We start from the raw sequence: 19,003 nt of genomic DNA on the forward strand, positions 1-19,003 counted from the left end.
CTCACCATGATTAGTCTTAAATGCTAGGCTAAGAAAACGAAGTTAGAAAATTCTGAAATGTAATGACATGATGATTAGAATTTTCTGCAAATGTAAGCGGACTTCTTTGAGACTTATTAAGTCTCTTATAACTAAATTCTGTAAGTTTTAATATGAGGATAGTATATCCTCACTATAATTACAACTTTGTACAATAATAAATATTCTTAATGATGCACTTTAGCCATCAAAAGAAGATAAAAGTTATAAGTACATGTCCTGTTTAAGGAAATAGGAGTTAACACATTTTAAAAATGCTACCATTCAAACAACATACCTAAACATGTGATTACTGACCTAATCTGAACAATTCATTATTCAAGAATTATGAACAGCTAATTTGCTATATTTAGTAGCATGATATTATTATAAATATACTATTCTAGACATTTGTTTAAAATTCTAAGGAAATAGATGATGTAGTATCAAGTTGTAACACTAGGTGGTGGTAACTGATTTTAGAAATTAAAGTGTGAAAATGTTTCTTAACATGTATTCTTTGAACTTGAAAATATTTAGTGCTGTTTACATTTCGGAAGGAAGAGGAGGAAACAATTTGAAAGGCTGTGGAGTACCATCTCTGCCTATTTGGGCTGCTCACCCTCACTTCCTCTTTTTCCTTTGAATGCTATAATTCAACGATTCTCAGATTGTTTTGGTCTCATGACCTTTACACTATTAAATATAGTGAGGATCCCAAAAAGCTTTCGCTTATTTGGTTTATAAGAAAATAATAATCACTGGGTTTTTTGTTAAAAATTAAGACTGAGAAATTTTAAAAGATGTATTCATTTTAAAATTACTTTAAATATAAATATTTTTAATTAAACTATCTTCCCAAATAAGAAAAAAATTTAGTAAGAAGAGTGACATTGTTTTAAAATTTTGCCAGTCCCTTTAATGTCTAGTTTTATTAGCAGACAGCTGGATTCTCATATCTGTTTATAGATTCAGTCTGTTGGGAAATAACGTATCAGTTAGCCTCTGGAAAACCCCACTATACACTCACAAGAGAGTAAGAGTGAAAAAGACAATTAACGTCTTTTCATGTAAATCATTTCGGTTTCATGTAGTCTCTAAAAGGGACTTAGGCATCCCTAAGGATCGAACCCAAAATTTGGGAACTATTGCTATGTCTTCTCTGCCTGTAAGAAGTTTGTGAAAAAATGCAAACTATATATATACGTGCCTTCTATTAATTTTGAATTTACAAATCTTAAAGCTTAAACAACAAGTTCTTGGTTTACACCATCTGGATGTTGCACTTCAGGATACACAGTAAAATATTTACAACAAAAGCAAATAAGTTGATATTATTACATTAATTGATAAGAAAAACATAATATCCTAATAGGAAAATGGATGATATATAACCAGATGGTAAAAAGGATGTAGAGTTATATATACATTGTGTTTACAGTGGACATAATTTTTAACTGGAAAAAAACATGCTTTTTAGAAATATGTGTGGACCCAAATTACTATTATAGCGGTTCTCTAGCTAGAAGTCCTAATGGCGCCTCAATCCTAGCTTGTCTAAAACCAAACTCATGTTCTCTCTTCACGCCACTTTAGAACCTACTTCTTCTTAATTCTTTCTCTTAGTTAATCACCATTTATTAGGTTCCCCAGGCTAGAAACCTTTAAGGAAGGTTTCAAGGAAGATACATTGATTTATCATACTTCTTTGCCATTTCTTCTGCTTTGAATTTTCTTCTTATCCTCTTCTTGGCCTGGAAAATTCCTACATATGCTACAAGATTCAACTCAGATGTTACCACTTGTGTACACCTTCCCTAACACAGTAAGCAGATGCTTTAATACTACTGTAAGATGTGTGTGTTCATGTAAGCAGAGAGCACAGGGTTTTTCATCTGTCTCCTTTGATAAGCTCTTAGCCTTTGTAAAGCAGTTACTGTGTTCTGTTCATCTTTATTTCCCCAGTCTTAAGCATGCTGCTTGTGTTTGTTTATAGAAGAGAGGAATGGTATCAAATGTCCATCAAAAGTTAACGTTGAATATAAAGTTTTATAAATATATTTAATGTGCATCTGAAGGATCACATTACCCACTACCTGATTTAATGGTATTTTATAATGAGTAGTACTGTCATGATGACTTGATGTGAACTCTTAATAAATATATGCTGGGCTTTAAAGTTTTGGGTAAAAGAAAAAGTTCTGGTGTAGAATATATATATATGTACATATATATTTACATTGAAGTGCTTTTCAGATTTATATGCTAATGCAATGCTAACTTTTTTGTTGCAGAACTTCTTGGTATACATGAACAAGCAGCTGTAGGATTCTTAACACTAATGGAAGCGTTGAGATACTGTAAGGTAAGTTGATTTTTAAGGTACTTTGAATGGTTTTTATTCACATGTCCACTGTTGCAGAGAGCATTTTTCTCCTGTGACAACATATTTTAGCTTACTACTGACAGTGTGCACTCTCAGTTCTTTTCTGACCTCCCTTCCTGAACTGACAGGTTTATCAAGGATGGAGTTAAGCTGGCTGATCATGCTGAGTCTCCATATTTTTTGAGGCTTGTTCCTTTTTGAGGGTCGGGGGCAGAACCCAGCATGAAATAATTTATAAAAACAGATATCCATTATCGAATATAAATATAGTTTTGGGTAAACTGAGGGGAAGGAATGCCGTGTTTGTTCCTCACTAACAGTATGCTTCGCTGAAACAACTGATAATACTTTATCAGGCAAAGAAAAAGAATTTGCTAAATGCCTGAAATTCTAACTTGTCTTTTTCATCTGAAAACTGATTTCGCACTAAAAAACAAAATCCAAGCATTTCACAGCATTAAACTCTTTAACACATGTGCTAGAATTAGGAACTGCCATGAAACTCTCGTTTTTTGATATATATTTCATAGCTTTCCTGCACAAACTGAAATAACTATTGGATATTCCAAATAGTTTTAAATGGAGTTTAAATCGTTAATGATTTGCGCTTAATAAGATGTTCTGATTTTGGGGAAAGAAAGAAGTAGATCTCATATTCTTTTCCATTTTAGAATGGTGGTTCCATAGCAGTGGTTCTGGTGGTGATTATTTTAGTAACAATAACAGTGCCTTTCTTTCTTTTTTCCTTTCTTCCTTCCTTCCCTTCCTCCCCTCCCTTTCTTTTTTACCAGACAGCATTCCTCTTTCATGACAACACTTGGACAGGGGTGACACGGATATGATAATCAAATAGGTGTCATCCTGCCCTTATTCATTAATAGTAATTGTACTGTCAGACAGTAGCAACTCTTATATTTTCAGTGACTTTAATTACACAAGTTAAAGCTATTCTGAGGCAGCCTAGCGACCAGAGAATCAAACTGCGTCTCCTCCTCCCCAACACACCCACAGACGTTCATATTCCTAAAAGTGTGTGTGCACATTAAAAAATGGTAACCACATAGAGACGATGGATTTGTTACTTAGCTTGATTGTGGTTATCTTTTTACGGTGTATACATATATCAAAGTATCAAGTTGTGCACCTTAAATACATACAATTTTTGTATGTCAAAGATACATCAGTGAAGCTGTTTTCTAAAAAGTGTGTGGTGTGTGATTTGCAGGCAGATAGGGTGTGAAGACGGTATATTTTGAAATCTTCACCCTGTGGCCTTAAGGCCCTGATGGTCTGGATTCTGTCTGTCCTTGCAGAGTTGCGTTGCACTCTCTCCATTGCTGTGCTCCAGCCACGCTGGTCTCCTTTCAGTTTTTCATACACGCCAGGCCCTTTCCTGCCTGATGAGCCTTCGTACTTCCTTCATATCTGCCTGGAATACTCCAGCTCTTAAATGGATGGCTCACTCTCTCCTTCAGACTCTACTTCAGACTGTGCCTCGAAGACCCTTTCCTGGACCATTCCCTCAGTGACTCTTTTTCACATTATTTCATAAGAATAATCACTTTGCAGTGATCTTTTTTATTGATTTAGTTATCTTTTTCTAATCTTGAATTTGTTTTTCTGTTGTCCCTAATGGCATATAAACTCTTTGAAGGCAGGCACATTGTCTTTCTGGGTACATATTAGATGGTCAGTCAATATTTGTTGAATGAATGAGCAGACAATTTCACCAGAATTGTAATTTTCTAAATATGTGCATTTGCTTTTCTTTAACTGTTAGACAGAACAGAGGAATGTCTGTTTTATCCCCAAGATCTTAGTGGGAAGTCATTAGCTGCTGTATATTCTCCTGTTACTCCAGTATTATTGCTCTAGTGCCAACCTAGTGTTACTGCTGTAGTGTTCTAGGAGTAACTATGGTGTTTTCTAGGTTTAAAGATATTTTTAATGGTGGAATACAGCACGCTGATACTCAGATAGATGAAAGGCAGAACTCTGTGACCTACAGCTCCAAACAAGAGAATGCTACCAGGCAGGGCCAAGAAGAGAATTATACCTGGGGACAAGGCAACAGCTGCAGCCCTAGGGAGCAGCTTACGTGTGGAAATTGGGATGGAGTTAGCTGGGTTGCCTGGGCTCCCTGTGACCTGGCTGGTTTGAATAGTTTGGGTGAGCTCTGGGCTTGGGAGTTGTCCCTTGTTGTCTGGGGCCTGGCTCCAGAGCGATTAGGGCCATGCAGAGTGGCCTGGGGTGGGGAGACGTGTTGGGAGGTGGCTGGGGTTTGGACTTATGAGCTGTCTTTTTTAAGGGAATTGACCAGCCCCCAGTCAGGGCCTCAAAGCTGAGTTAAGACAGCATTAAAGAAACAAAACAAAAACAAAAAAACACTCTCTCTTACACTCTGGTGCTCATCTGTATATAACTGTAGATATCCTTCTGAAAATATATATACGTTCACTTATCATCAAACATTTAGAGAAATGGCGTTAAGGGAATAATTGTGTTTGTAATTAGTTTTGTGAATCTGAACATCTCCCTGTTCTTTGATAGTGTAGCAAATTGGCCTTTAGAATTGAAATTAACATTTTCATATCATTTTGATCATATATGTTCACTAAGACAAATGAAACACTCTCTCTCACGGGCTCTCTAGGTCTCTCTCTCTCTCTCTTTCCCTCTCCTGCCCCTGTATGCGTGCGCGCGCGAGATAAAAGGTGACTGAGTGCTTTTGGCTGTGCACCTTTTAAAAAACTCCTATATAACTCATGCATAAAATTCACCATTTTAAAGTGTGTTATTGAGTGGTTTTTCGTATATTCATAGGGCTGTGCCATCATGACCACTATCTAATTTCAGTATGTTTTCCTCGCTCCAAAAAGATCCTGTAAACCAGGGGTCCCCAACCTCCAGGCCGCACGGCAGGAAGTAAGCGGCGGGCGGACGAGCGAGCGAGCGAGGCTTCATCTGCGGCTCCCCGCTGCTCCCCATCACTCGCATTACCGCCAGAGCCACCGCCCACCCCGTTCCCCCACTCCCCTGCCGCCCCGGTCCATGGAAAAACTGTCTTCCACGTAACCGCTCCCTGGTGCCAGAAAGGTTGGGCACCGCTGCTCTAAACCCTTTAGCTGTCACCTCCTCCTTCCTCCCCAGCCCCTGGCAACTTTCTGTCTCTGCAGTTTTGCCTGTTTTGGACATTTCATTTAAATGGAATCCTACAGTATGTGGCCTTTAGTGTCTGGCTTCTTTCACTTAGCATAATGTTCTCAGTGTTCATTCATGTTTTAACATGTATTAGTACTTCATTCCTTTGTATGACCAAATAATATTCTATTGTATGATATATCCGTTTATATCAGTTTCATTTTTCTATTTATCAGTTGATGGACATTTGGCTTGTTTCTGATTTTTGGCTATTATGGATAATACTGCTATGAACATTAATGTATAAGTCTTTTGTGAGCATGTTTTTATTTGTCTTGAGTGTATACCCAGGAATGAAATTACTTGGTCATATGGTAATTATGTACGTAGCTTTTGGAGGAACTGTCTAGCTGTTTTCCAAAGTGGTTGCTCCATTTATGCTGCCTTTTATTTATTTTCCTTATTACAAACACTTCGTGAGCTCAGCACTCATTTACCCTTTGATCCCACTGTTTGTAATTTTATCCTCATATTTTACTTCTAACTTAAACTCACACACATATATATACACACACACTTTTTCGAAAAGAGAAGTTAAACAGCACCTAAACTTTTCACCACAGGAGGCAGCGTGATGTAATAGAAAGCTGCCACATGAGGAGTTATACAACCTGAGCTTTAACCCCAGCTCTGTACTAGTTAGTTGTCTGAATTCAGGCCAAGCACAGGTCCTGCGGAGTTCGCAGCTTCCTTATGTAAAGTGGAAGGCCTTGCACTGAACACCTCTAAAATCCCTTCACTCTGAACTGTGCCCAGAGCTTTTCCTGTGTCTTTGTCCTTTTGCTGCTAACACTTTTCTGTTGTCCGCAAACCATCCTTCCTCCTCTGCTGGGTCACCACTGCCGTTAGCACAGCGCTCATCCCTCCCATCATAGGTCAAAGATACTAGCTTTACGATCCCCGAATACAAAAGAGTACCTGCCTCTTTCCCACTTCCCTCCTCATGATAGCAGGCAGGGCTTTTGGCTGCTTAGGGGCGAATAGTTGGCCCTGACCTCTGCGGGCAGCCACTTGGAATTTTCCCGTTCTAGGGAGTCTGTGTGAGAAAAGAAAAGTCAGCAAATGTGATTGGTAAGGTTAGTTGTTTTTCAGTCAGTCTTTGTCCATCTGAGAGTGTGGATGGTTAATGTGAACATGGTCAGGTTTCACAAGTCTGTTGAATTTTAAGCTTTTTTTTCCTCTGTCACGCACAAAAAAATGATACTCTCAAATTTGGGGTACTGTCCTTTTTATATTAAATATATAACCTCTAAGGCAGGCTATAAAATATAACTTCTTACGTATTTTAAAGAGACTTAATACTGTAAAACTTTGAATTTACTTGCTACCATGAAGAATCAAATGACAGGATTCTTTTATATTCTTAAATGTTTGGGAGTGTGTGTTTTGCTTTAGAGAGATTACTGTGTTGCCCCAGGTTCTTTGAAGACAGAATGTTCTTAAGGTTTTTCCCCTTATTTATTCATATATCTACTCACTTGTTAATTTATAATTATTTTCCTGATAAAGTAATTGTTGTCAAGTTTATAGTTTTTGGGTTTGAGATACTAAGCTGAAATTCTAGAAGTGGTCATTTTATCTAGGATCTTTAGTGAAACCTGAGAATGATTCTTAGAGCTAAACTAATTCTTTTTAGCTGTGTTAAATCTGTATTATTCTTCTAGTGGAAAGGTGCAGTACAAACTTAGCCCTGACAGTCTTTATAACATTCATTTTTACACTTAGCATTTGACCATTATGGGTAAGGCATTCTGGCACAATTCATTATTCCCTTTAAATATGAATTAGACACTTCAGTTATGCTTCAAATATTCGTTGGCAGATATTTAACAGGCAGTATAAAATTTTCATTTGTTTATTTATTTTGCTACATTTGTTCTAGGTTGGTTCTTACTTGAAATCTCCAAAATTCCCAATTTGGATTGTTGGCAGTGAAACTCACCTCACCGTATTTTTTGCCAAGGTATGCTTATAGCAGGATTTTTATTTTTTTTTTTGTAAGTATGACATCAGGCAAACAAGTAATATAAGTCCATGTTTAGTTTGGATCTTTGTACAGACTTCAGTGTATTCCCACTGTGAAGTGGATTGTTTCAAAATCTAAAAAATTAATACTAAAGGACGTACTGTTGTACTGCTTTGGTTTTGGAATCATTTCAGTAAAATCAGTCATGATTTAGTTATAATTTCTTTATCTTTTCCAACTTTAGAACTTTGGCTTTTGATTTTTTTCAGAAATCACTTGTGTTATGGTGAAAATAATTGAAATTAAATGTTTTGGGTTACTCTTCTGTAGAGAGGATAAAAATCTAACTTACGTGCTATAAAATAGTTTTAGTTATAACATCTAGGAAAAAGCATTTTAAAATCTATTAATAGTTCAGTGGTATAGAAGTCAGTTGCTCTTTCAGGATGGAATATTTCCTACAGTTTTAGTATATACAATATTACAGTATTGAAATAGATTAAATACATTTGAATATGTTTGTTATAAAATTCTTGCAACAAAACTGTTGCTAAATCCCAGCCTTTATAATATTTCTTTTTCCACAGTCGAGTGGTTAAGAGCCTTGAAGTTAGAATCCCAACCATGCCACTTCCTAACATGGCTCAACCTCTTCTCCCATGTCTTTAAATTAGGGTTTAATAATAGTGCCTTGCTCTTAGGACTGTTGTCAGGCTTAAATATTAAACAATTAGCAGTACCTAGTACAAGTTAAATGCCCAGTAAATCTTAGCTGTTGTCATCATCATCATTGCCGTTTTCATTATTCTACATTTACTAAACATTTCTGATATGCCTATGTAGAGTTGCTAGATGTTGGACTAAAGGAAGAAAATATATAATTATATTTTTGACGTTTCTTAATTCTGTTGCACTTTCCTGATTACTCAATGTGCTTTTTCAGCTTGTACTTGTTAAAGTACTTTATTTGTGTCTGTAAGAAGTATGAATTGTATAAATTGTACCAAAGACTGAACTGACAGTGCTAAGTTTTGTGGATCTATTTCATTATTTATTACTGTATTCACTTTTATTGTGCTGGCAAACGTCCAGCTAGTGGATTTAGTGAAAGATACATACTTACCTTTCCTTAAACAGGGAAAGCTATAAAATACAACTGTAAGAGTACAGACCGTACTGATTGGTTACATTTCGTCTGACAGCTTTTGCTATATATTTTCCTCCTGAAGTAGAGAGGAAGAAGTTAAAAGCAAATGTAAACTACAGAACCTAAACAACTAATTCCTGCCTGAGGATTTCATCATTTGACTCATTTTAGTGTCAAGTGTTATAAATTTCCAGAAAAGGAAATCAATTCCAATTCACATACAGAAATGTATTTTCAAGCCAATTATTATTTTTATCACCAACCCTATTCTTTAACATTAGGAAAACTAATAAATTCTATCAAACTATATGTGTCAAATATAAAAGATAGTAAGATAAAAATATTTTAAACCTTAAATTTTATGATTGATATTTAAGAAATGATTTTGTTGTCAAAACAGCAGAAGAGGTTTCACGGGAGGTTAATAGAAGGAACAGTGTCACTTGCGCTATGTAAATATGCAGACATTTTGTTTTCAAACATCGAAATGTTAGGTATGTTGAGAGAGTCATGGGAGTGAATGATACCCGCCTTTCTATGGAGTACACACTCCTTACCTACCTGTCCTGGTATTCTTTGTTGTTCCCATAGCAGTGGGTCCATTGTGCTGTTGCATTTATCACATGATGCACCGTTGCTACTTCCCGCACCTTTCTTTGCGTGGCCCGTGGTCAGCAGTGAGCCTTGTGTGGGGCAGGGACTCTCTCATTCATCTTCTTATCCGTAGGCCTCAGCCACTGCATTGAAAAGTGGAATTGAGCCATGAAGTACATAGAAAAACTTTAAAAACCCTGCCACACCAGTTGTGGACCTGACAAAACACACTCAGCGTACACCGTGGACGTCAGTCGAGGTTTTTAAATCTGTCTTCATGTATTTGCATCCTTGAAGCTACTAATAATCCTGATAGGAAAGTGCACACACACATAAAGTGATTATAGAAAAGCTTACGTTAAGATTTCAGGTCCTTCTCCTGTTATAAATCATAAAAACCAGGTATTTCAAATACCTTCTCTCTCTTTTAGAACTCTTAAATTTTGTACTGATTGTTTTGATACTTACCTTTGTGTTTTCCCCATCTGGTATATAGACTGGCACATAGTGTAGAGAACTCATTAGTTTAATGAATAAAGCCTTTGCACGAATTTTCTACAGTTGGGTTCCAGTGACATTTATATCTTCTAAAAATATTTCCTCATGACTCACTCTGAAGCTTCTTAAAAGCACGGGTACTTCCTTTTCCGTGAATTTTAGCACAATTGAATTTGGATTGCTTGAACATGTTATCTTTATAGAGTTACAGGTAAAGAATTTTTCCCTTTGAAATAAAGTATTCTAAAGCTGGAAGAACACGTAAATGGTAAATAACATTGATGATACTTGATAGCATTTACTAGGTCCAATTTTAAATTTTTTTAAATGAAGCAGTATTTATATAGTTTTTACCATATAGAAAATACTGTAAATTTTGCTTTTCTTTATGTTACAACAAGATCCATTATTTGGTCACTCTTTCTTGGATATTTATGTATTTGCACAAGTAATTTTGGCTGTGGCTTTGTTTTTGTTATTCTGTTTGATTTTTGGTTTCTTTGTTTCTGGTAGGTAGGTTCACTTTATGTTCTTGGCCTGAAATGAACAACAGAGTTTTGTTCCCGGCCCCCCACCTGCCCCAGACCTTAATGTGAATGTTTATATCTTTTTCTATAAAACTGGTGTGTTTGTTTGTCTGGAAATGTATTTTGTGTGCTGATTTCTTTGTACTGATTATGATGAAGTAAAAAAGCATGTTTTAAGGTCACAGTTTTCAAGGCAGTCTGTAATTTGGCATTGTAAGATGCCTTTGAAAAGCAATCACCTTCTTCATGTGACTTACACGCTGGCGGTGGTAATAGCTGCAGTTCTCTTCCTTCACGATATACCCACTTGTCAGATATTTACAGGGCGTATAATACGCGCCTGGCATTATGCAGGGTGCTGTGAATACATGGTAAGGGAAAGGATTAGGCACCTGTTTTTATGGAAGTGTGCATTTTAATGGAGGAGGCATTAATCAAAGAGTCACACTTATAAAATTACAGCTGTGATGGATGCTAACAAAACACAGGTCTATAAAGCTTTAAGGAAGATTAGGAACGTCTCCTTGAGGAATTGATGTTGAAAATGAGCCCTGAGGCATCAGTAAGATGAAACTACAGGGAGAGGGAAAAAAGAGCATTCCCACCTAAAGAAACAGTTGGAGCAAGCAAACAGCCGTAGAAGAAAGGACTGTGGTGTGAACAACTGAGAGAAGAGCGGGAGCGCTTGAGAACTGGGGGCGGGGCGGGGCAGGGGGCAGGAGGAGGCTGCAAAGGTAGGCAGCCCGTGCGACTCTCTTCTAAGAGTAAGGACCGCCACTAGACTTTAAAAATCGGTGGGAGTAGTTTGGGGGGGAGATATGAAGGAAGGGAACAGGACTAAAAATGCATTTTGTAAAGATCACTCTGGCCAATTGTGGAAGACACACTGAAGGATATCCTAGGAGTAGGTGAACAAGACTCCGGTAGTCTTCCTGGTGAGCAAAGAGTGTAGTTTGGTCCAGGGGAATGATGATAGAGATGGATAGAAGTACAACTGACCCTTGAACAACACCAGGTTTGAACTGAGCGGGTCCACTTACACACGGATTATTTTTCCATAGTAAATCCTACACAATTCCCAGTTGGTTGGATCCCCAGGTGGTTGAATCCGTGGATGCGGAACCACAGATACAGAGGAACCATGGATGCATAGGACCGATTATAAGTTAAATGTGAGTTTTCAATGGTGCTGAGGGTCAGCGCCCCTAACCCCTGCATTGTTCAAGGATCAACTGTATATAAATTTGAGAGATTTATACCTCAGTTAAGCTGACAGGACTTGGTGATAGATTGGCTCAGATAGATGATGGGTGAGAAGCCTCATGAGATGTGTGTTTTTAATGATTAGATCTCAGCAGCTTTGCACTTGTTGAATGTACCCACTCATGATTAAAGCAATTTATTTTTCTTTGGCCAAATTGACCAGGTCAAGATACTGCAGTGAAACGGCCCAACCAAATAATCCCACAGTGAGGTTTCCAAGTCCTGCCCAAACAGACAGTGCTTTTTAGTTTTTCCACATATTAGCAGACCACCAAGGATCATCAGACATTTGAGGAATGCTAACGTGAAAAACAGAAATCAGGGACTTCCCTGGTGGTCCAGTGGTTAGAACCCCGTGCTCTTACTGCAGGGGGCACGGGTTCAGTCCCTGGTTGGGGAACTAAGATCCCACAAACCAAGTGGCTTGGCCAAAAAAAAGAAAAAGAAAAACAGAAATAAGAGCAAATAAGGAAAAAGGAACCGAAAAGATTAGAGACAGTGAAGGCATCAAAACAAAACTTCAGAAAACCAAAAACCATAAGAGAAGTTATTATATCCATGAAACCATGGAGGCCATGAGGACAGAACATTTGAAGGACGAAAGAGAAACTGAAAACTTACTGAAAGAATTGAAAGACAAATTGGAGAATTCTCTTTCCTCCATCATTGCTGTAGCTTCCTAACTGATGACTAGACCATGCTGTTGCCCTTCATGGGTCTGTAGTAGCTTCTCAATTCAGGACTAAAATGAGCCCATTAAAATGTAAGTCACTTCACGTCATTGGCTCCCTTTTCACTAAAAGTAAAAGCCAAAGTCCTTAGAATGACCCCCTAGGCCCTTCCTCCGCTAATCAGATTCCCTGTTGCCCTCTAATCTCATTTCCTACTACTCTCCCCTCCTGTCTTGCTTGGCCACGGTGGCCTTTCCTCTGCCTCAAAAGTGAGGCAAGCCCTCTGCCCCTGCTCTTCCCTTTAGGATCTTGCATCAGATGTCTGTATAAAGGATTCCTTCCTACCTTCAGGTCAGCATTCAAGTGTCACCTCCTTAGTGAGGCCTTCTCTGGCCACCTTTTCTAAAAGCTCAACTCCATCCTTTCCCCCTTTTCATTAACATTCTCTCTCGCACTCATTCTCGAAAATAGATTTTTTTGGGGGGGGGGTGCCGTGCTGCACCACGCAGCTTGCAGGATTTTGGTTCCCTGTCCAGGGATTGAGCCCACACCATTGGCAGTGAAAGTGCGGAGTCCCGACCATTGCACCACCAGGGAATTCCCTCAAAAATAGATTTTTTAAAAAAAATATTTACATATTTATTTATTTTGGCTGCACTGGGTGTTGGTTGCGGCCTGCGGGCTCTTATTTGCAGCATGTAGACTTCTTAGTTGCGGCATGTGGACTCTTAGTTGCAGCTAAGTGGTCATTGTGGTTTGATTTACATTTTCCTCATGACTGATGATGTTGGTCATCTTTTTATGTGCTTTTTGGCCATTTGTATATCTTCTTTGGAGAATTGTCTATTCAGGTCCCTTGTCTATTTTTGAATTGGGTTGTTTGTCTTTTTATTGAAATGTAAGATTTTAATAAATCCTGGATACTAGGCACATACTATATATCTTACTTATTTTATGTATTACCTGTCTCACTAGTAAGCTTTATGACAGCAGGATTTTGGTCTGTTTTGTTTCTGTTTCCTAACACCAAGAACAGTGTCAGGCACAGTGTTCGTGCTCTATAGATTGCTGTTAAAGAAATAAATTAGCAGAAAACACTGAAGATTTATTTCACATTGTGATATAAGCATGCTGGTACTTGATAAAGGGGGAAAAGGGGACTTAAGTGTGCCAAGTTGTCTTCGATCACAAGAATTCAGTATATCCCGGTGGTCTGACACGGGCCCTACCCTGGAGGCTGCTGTGGGAGGATGGTCCGCCCCTGGTGCCTGGGTGCCCCTGAAGGCCCCCGCGGTCCGTGGAGCTGATCCCTGCCGTGTGGCTGACAGGGTCTTCATGCTCCGGCCGGGTGTCAGGCCTGTGGCTCTGAGGTGGGAGAGCCGAGTTCAGGACATTGGTCCACCAGTGACCTCCCGGCTCCACGTAACATCAAACGGCAAAAGCTCTCCCAGAGATCTCCATCTCAACGCTAAGACCCAGCTCCATTCAACGACCAGCAAGCTACAGTGCTGGGCACCCTATGCCAAACAACTAGCAAGACAGGAACACAAGCCCACCCATTAGCACAGAGGCTGCCTAAGATCATACTAAGTTCACAGACACCTCAAAACACACCACTGGACGTGGTCCTGCCCACCAGAAAGACAAGGTCCAGCCTCATCCACCAGAACACGGGCACCAGTACCCTCCACCAGGAAGCCTACACAACCCACTGAACCAACCTTACCCACTGGGGGCAGACACCAAAAACAATGGGAACTACGAACCTGCGAAAAGGAGACCCTAAACACAGTAAGTTAAGCAAAATGAGAAGGTAGAGAAACACACAGCAGATGAAGGAGCAAGGTAAAAACCCACCGGACCAAACAAATGAAGAGGAAATAAGCAGTCTACCTGAAAAAGAATTCAGAGTAATGATAGTAAAGATGATCCAAAATCTTGGAAATATAATGGAGAACATACGAGAAACGTTTAACAAGGACCTAGAAGAACTAAAGAGCAAACAAACAATGATGAACAACACAATAAATGAAATTAAAAGTTCTCTAGAAGGAATCAATAGCACAATAACTGAGGCAGAAGAACAGATAAGTGACCTGTAAGACAAAATAGTGGAAATAATACCACAGAGTAGAATAATGAAAAAAGAATGAAAATAATTGAGGACAGTCTCAGAGACCTCTGGGACAGCATTAAACGCACCAACATTCAAATTATAGGGATCCCAGAAGAAGAGAAAAATAAAGGGACTGAGAAAATATTTGAAGAGATTATAGTTGAAAATTTCCCTAATATGGGGAAGGAAATAGTCAATCAAGGCCAGGAAGCACAGAGAGTCCCACACAGGATAAATCCAAGGAGGCACATGCCAAGACATATATTAATCAAACTATCAAAAATTAAATACAAAGAAAAAATATTAAAAGCAGCAAGGGAAAAACAACAAATAACATACAGGGGAATCCATATAAGGTTAACAGCTAATCTTTCAGCAGAAACTCTGCAAGCCAGAAGGGAGTGGCAGGACATATTTAAAGTGATGGAAAGGGAAAAACCTACAACCAAGATTACTGTGTGCAGCAAGGATCTCATTCAGATTCGAAGGACAAATTAAAACCTTTACAGACAAGCAAAAGCTAAGAGAATTCAGCACCACCAAACCAGCTTTACAACAAATGCTAAAGGAACTTCTCTAGGCAGGAAACCACAAGAGAACGAAAAGACCTACAATAACAAACACAAAACAATTAAGAAAATGGTAATAGGAACATATATATCAATAACTACCTTAGATGTAAATGGATTAAATGCTCCAACCAAAAGACATAGACTGGCTGAATGGATACAAAAACAAGACCTGTATATCTGCTGTCTACAAGAGACCCACTTCAGACCTAGGGACACATAGAGACTGAAAGCCAGGGGATGGAAAAAGATATTCCATGCAAATGGAAATCAAAAGAAAGCTGGAATAACATTCTCATATCAGACAAAATAGACTTTAAAATAAAGGCTCACAAGAGACAAAGAAGGACACTACATAATGCTCAAGGGATCAATCCAAGAAGAAGATATAGTAAATATTTATGCACCCCACATAAAAGCACCTCAATACAATAAGGTAAATGCTAACAGCCATAAAAGGGGAAATCGACAGTAACACAATCATAGTAGGGGACTTTAACACCCCACTTTCACCAATGGACAGATCAACCAAAATGAAAATAAATAAGGAAACACAAGCTTTAAATGATACATTAAACAAGATGGACTTAGTTGATATTTATAGGACATTCCATCCAAAAACAGCAGAATACACTTTCTTCTCAAGTGCTCATGGAACATTCTCCAGGATAGATCATATTTGGGTCACAAATCAAGCCTTGGTAAATTTAAGAATATTGAAATTGTATCAAGTATCTTTTCCGATCACAGTGCTGTGAGACTAGCTATCAATTACAAGAAAAAAACTGTAAAAAATACAAACACATGGAGGCTAAACAATACGCTACTAAATAACCAAGAGATCACTGAAGAAATCAAAAAATACCTGGAGACAAATGACAATGAAAACAAAACGACCCAAAACCTATGGGATGCAGCAAAAGCAGTTCTAAGAGGGAAGTTTATAGCAATACAATCCTACGTCAAGAAACAAGGAAATCTCAAATAACCTAACCTTTCACCTAAAGCATTTAGAGAAAGAAAAACAAGAAACCCCCAAAATTAACAGAAGGAAAGAAATCATAAAGATCAGATCAGAAATAAATGAAAAATAAATGAAGGAAACAATAGCAAAGATCAATAAAACTAACAGCTGTTTCATTGAGAAGATTAAAAAAAATTGATAAACCATTAGCCAGACTCATCAGGAAAAAAATGGAGAAGACTCAAATCAACAGAATTAGAAATGAAAAAGGAGAAGTAACAACTGACAATGCAGAAATACAAAGGATCATGAAAGATTACACAGGCAACTATATGCCAATAAAATGGACAACCTGGAAGAAATGGACAATTTCTTAGAAAAGCACAACCTTCTGAGACTGAACCAGGAAGAAATAGAAAATATGAACAGACCAATCACAAGCACTGAAATTGAGACTGTGATTAAAAGTCTTCCAACAAACAAAAGCCGAGGACCAGAGGGCTTCACAGGCGAATTCTATCAAACATTTAGAGAAGAGCTAACACCTATCCTTCTCCAACTCTTCCAAAATATAGCAGAGGGAGGAACACTCCCAAACTCATTCTACGAGGCCACCATCACCCTGATACCAAAACCAGACAAAGATGTCACAAAGAAAGAAAACTACAGGCCAATATCACTGATGAACATAGATGCAAAAATCCTCCACAAAATACTAGCAAACAGAATCCAACAGCACATTAATCCAAACAATCATACACCATGATCAAGTGGGGTTTATCCCAGGAATGCAAGGATTCTTCAATATATGCAAATCAATCAATGTGATACACCATATTAACAAATTGAAGGATAAAAACCATATGATCATCTCAGTAAATGCAGAAAAAGCTTTCGACAAAATTCAGCAGCCATTTATGATTAAAAAAACTCTCCAGAAAGTAGGCATAGAGGGAACCTACCTTGACATAATAAAGGCCGTATGTGACAAACCCACAGCCAACATCGTTCTCAATGGTGAAAAACTGAAACCATTTCCTCTAAGATAAGGAACAAGACAAGGTTGCCCACCCTCACCACTATTATTCAACATAGTTTTGGAAGTTTTAGCCATGGCAGTCAGAGAAGAAAAAGAAATAAAAGGAATCCAAATCAGAAAAGAAGAAGTAAAACTGTCACTGTTTGCAGATGACATGATACTATACATAGAGAATCCTAAAGATGCTACCAGAAAACTACTAGAGATAATCAATGAATTTGGTAAAGTAGCAGGATACAAAATTAATGCACAGAAGTCTCTTGCATTCCTATACACTAATGATGAAAAATCTGAAAGAGAAATTAAGGAAACACTCCCATTTACCACTGCAACAAAAAGAATAAAATACCTAGGAATAAACCTACCTAAGGAGACAAAAGACCTGTATGCAAAAAACTATAAGACACTGATGAAAGAAATTAAAGATGATACTAACAGATGAAGAGATATAACATGTTCTTGGATTGGAAGAATGAACATTGTGAAAATGACTATACTACCCAAAGCAATCTACAGATTCAGTCCAATCCCTATCAAACTACCAATGGCATTTTTTCACAGAACTAGAACAATAAGTTTCACAATTTGTACGGAAACACAAAAGACCCCAAATAGCCAAAGCAATCTTGAGAAAGAAAAATGGAGCTGGAGGAATCAGGCTCCCAGACTTCAGACTGTACTACAGAGCTACAGTAATCAAGACAGTATGGTACTGGCACAAAAACAGAAATATACCTCAATGGTTAGAAAGTCCAGAGATAAACCCACGCACCTATGGTCACCTTATTTTTGATAAAGGAGGCAAGAATATACAGTGGAGAAAAGACATCCTCTTCAATCAGTGGTGCTGGGAATACTGGACAGCTACATGTAAAAGAATGAAATTAGTACACTCCCTAACATCAGACACAAAAATAAAAGAGATTAAAGAGCTAAATGTAAGGCCAGACACTATAAAACTCTTAGAGGAAAACATAGGCAGAACACTCTATGACATAAATCACAGCAAGATCCTTTTTGACCCAGCTCCTAGAGAAATGGAAATAAAAACACAAATAAACAAATGGGACCTAATGAAACTTAAAAGCTTTTGCACAGCAAAGGAAACCATAAACAAGACAGAAGAGAACCCTCAGAATGGGAGAAAATATTTGCAAATGAAGCAACTGACAAAGGATTAATCTCCAAAATTTACATGCAGCTGAATATCAAAAAAAAAACCCAATCCAAAAATGGGCAGAAGACCTAAACAGACATTTCTCCAAAGAAGATATACAGATTGCCAACAAACACGTGAAAGGATGCTCAACATCACTAATCATTAGAGAAATGCAAATCAAAACTACAGTGAGGTATCAACTCACACCAGTCAGAATGGCCATCATCAAAAAATCTACAAACAATAAATGCTGGAAAGGGTGTGGGGAAAAGGGAACCCTCTTGCACTGTTGGTGGGAATGGAAATTGATACAACCACTATGGAGAACAGTATGGAGGTTCCTTAAAAAACTAAAAATAGAACTACCATATGACCCAACAATCCCACTAATGGGCATATACCCTGAGAAAACCATAATTCAAAAAGAGTCATGTACCACAATGTTCATTGCAGCTCTATTTACAATAGCCAGGACATGGAAGCAATCTAAGTGTCCATCAACAGATGAATGGATAAAGAAGATGTGGCTCATATATACAATGGAATATTACTCAGCCATAAAAAGAAACGCAATTGAGTTATTTGTAGTGAGGTGGATGGACCTAGAGTCTGTCATACAGAATGAAGTAAGTCAGAAAGAGAAAAACAAATACCGTGTGCTGACACATATATATGGAATCTAAAAAAAAAAAATGGTTCTGATGAACCTAGGGCCAGGACAGGAATAAAGACACAGTCATAGAGAATGGACTTGACACGGGGAGGGGGAAGGGTAAGCTGGGACGAAGTGAGAGAGTGGCATGGACATATATACACTACCAAATGTAAAATAGATAGCTAGTGGGAAGCAGTCGCATAGCACAGGGAGATCAGCTCGGTGCTTTG

General features: G+C 38.1%; 1 protein-coding gene across 4 annotated transcripts in view; it reads left to right on the forward strand.

The window, feature by feature from the left end:
• Positions 1 to 19,003, forward strand: part of MINDY3 (MINDY lysine 48 deubiquitinase 3) — a 92,344-nt gene that overhangs the window by 35,775 nt on the left and 37,566 nt on the right. For all 4 annotated transcript variants that reach the window (XM_061181561.1, XM_061181562.1, XM_061181563.1 and 1 more), the window contains 2 exons: positions 2,313 to 2,383; positions 7,488 to 7,568. In XM_061181561.1, coding sequence (XP_061037544.1) covers positions 2,313 to 2,383; positions 7,488 to 7,568 — 152 coding nt within the window. The remainder of the gene's footprint in view (positions 1 to 2,312; positions 2,384 to 7,487; positions 7,569 to 19,003) is intronic.

This window comes from Eubalaena glacialis, chromosome 2 (genome assembly GCF_028564815.1).
Source record: "Eubalaena glacialis isolate mEubGla1 chromosome 2, mEubGla1.1.hap2.+ XY, whole genome shotgun sequence".
In the NCBI taxonomy this organism is placed as follows: domain Eukaryota; kingdom Metazoa; phylum Chordata; class Mammalia; order Artiodactyla; family Balaenidae; genus Eubalaena; species Eubalaena glacialis.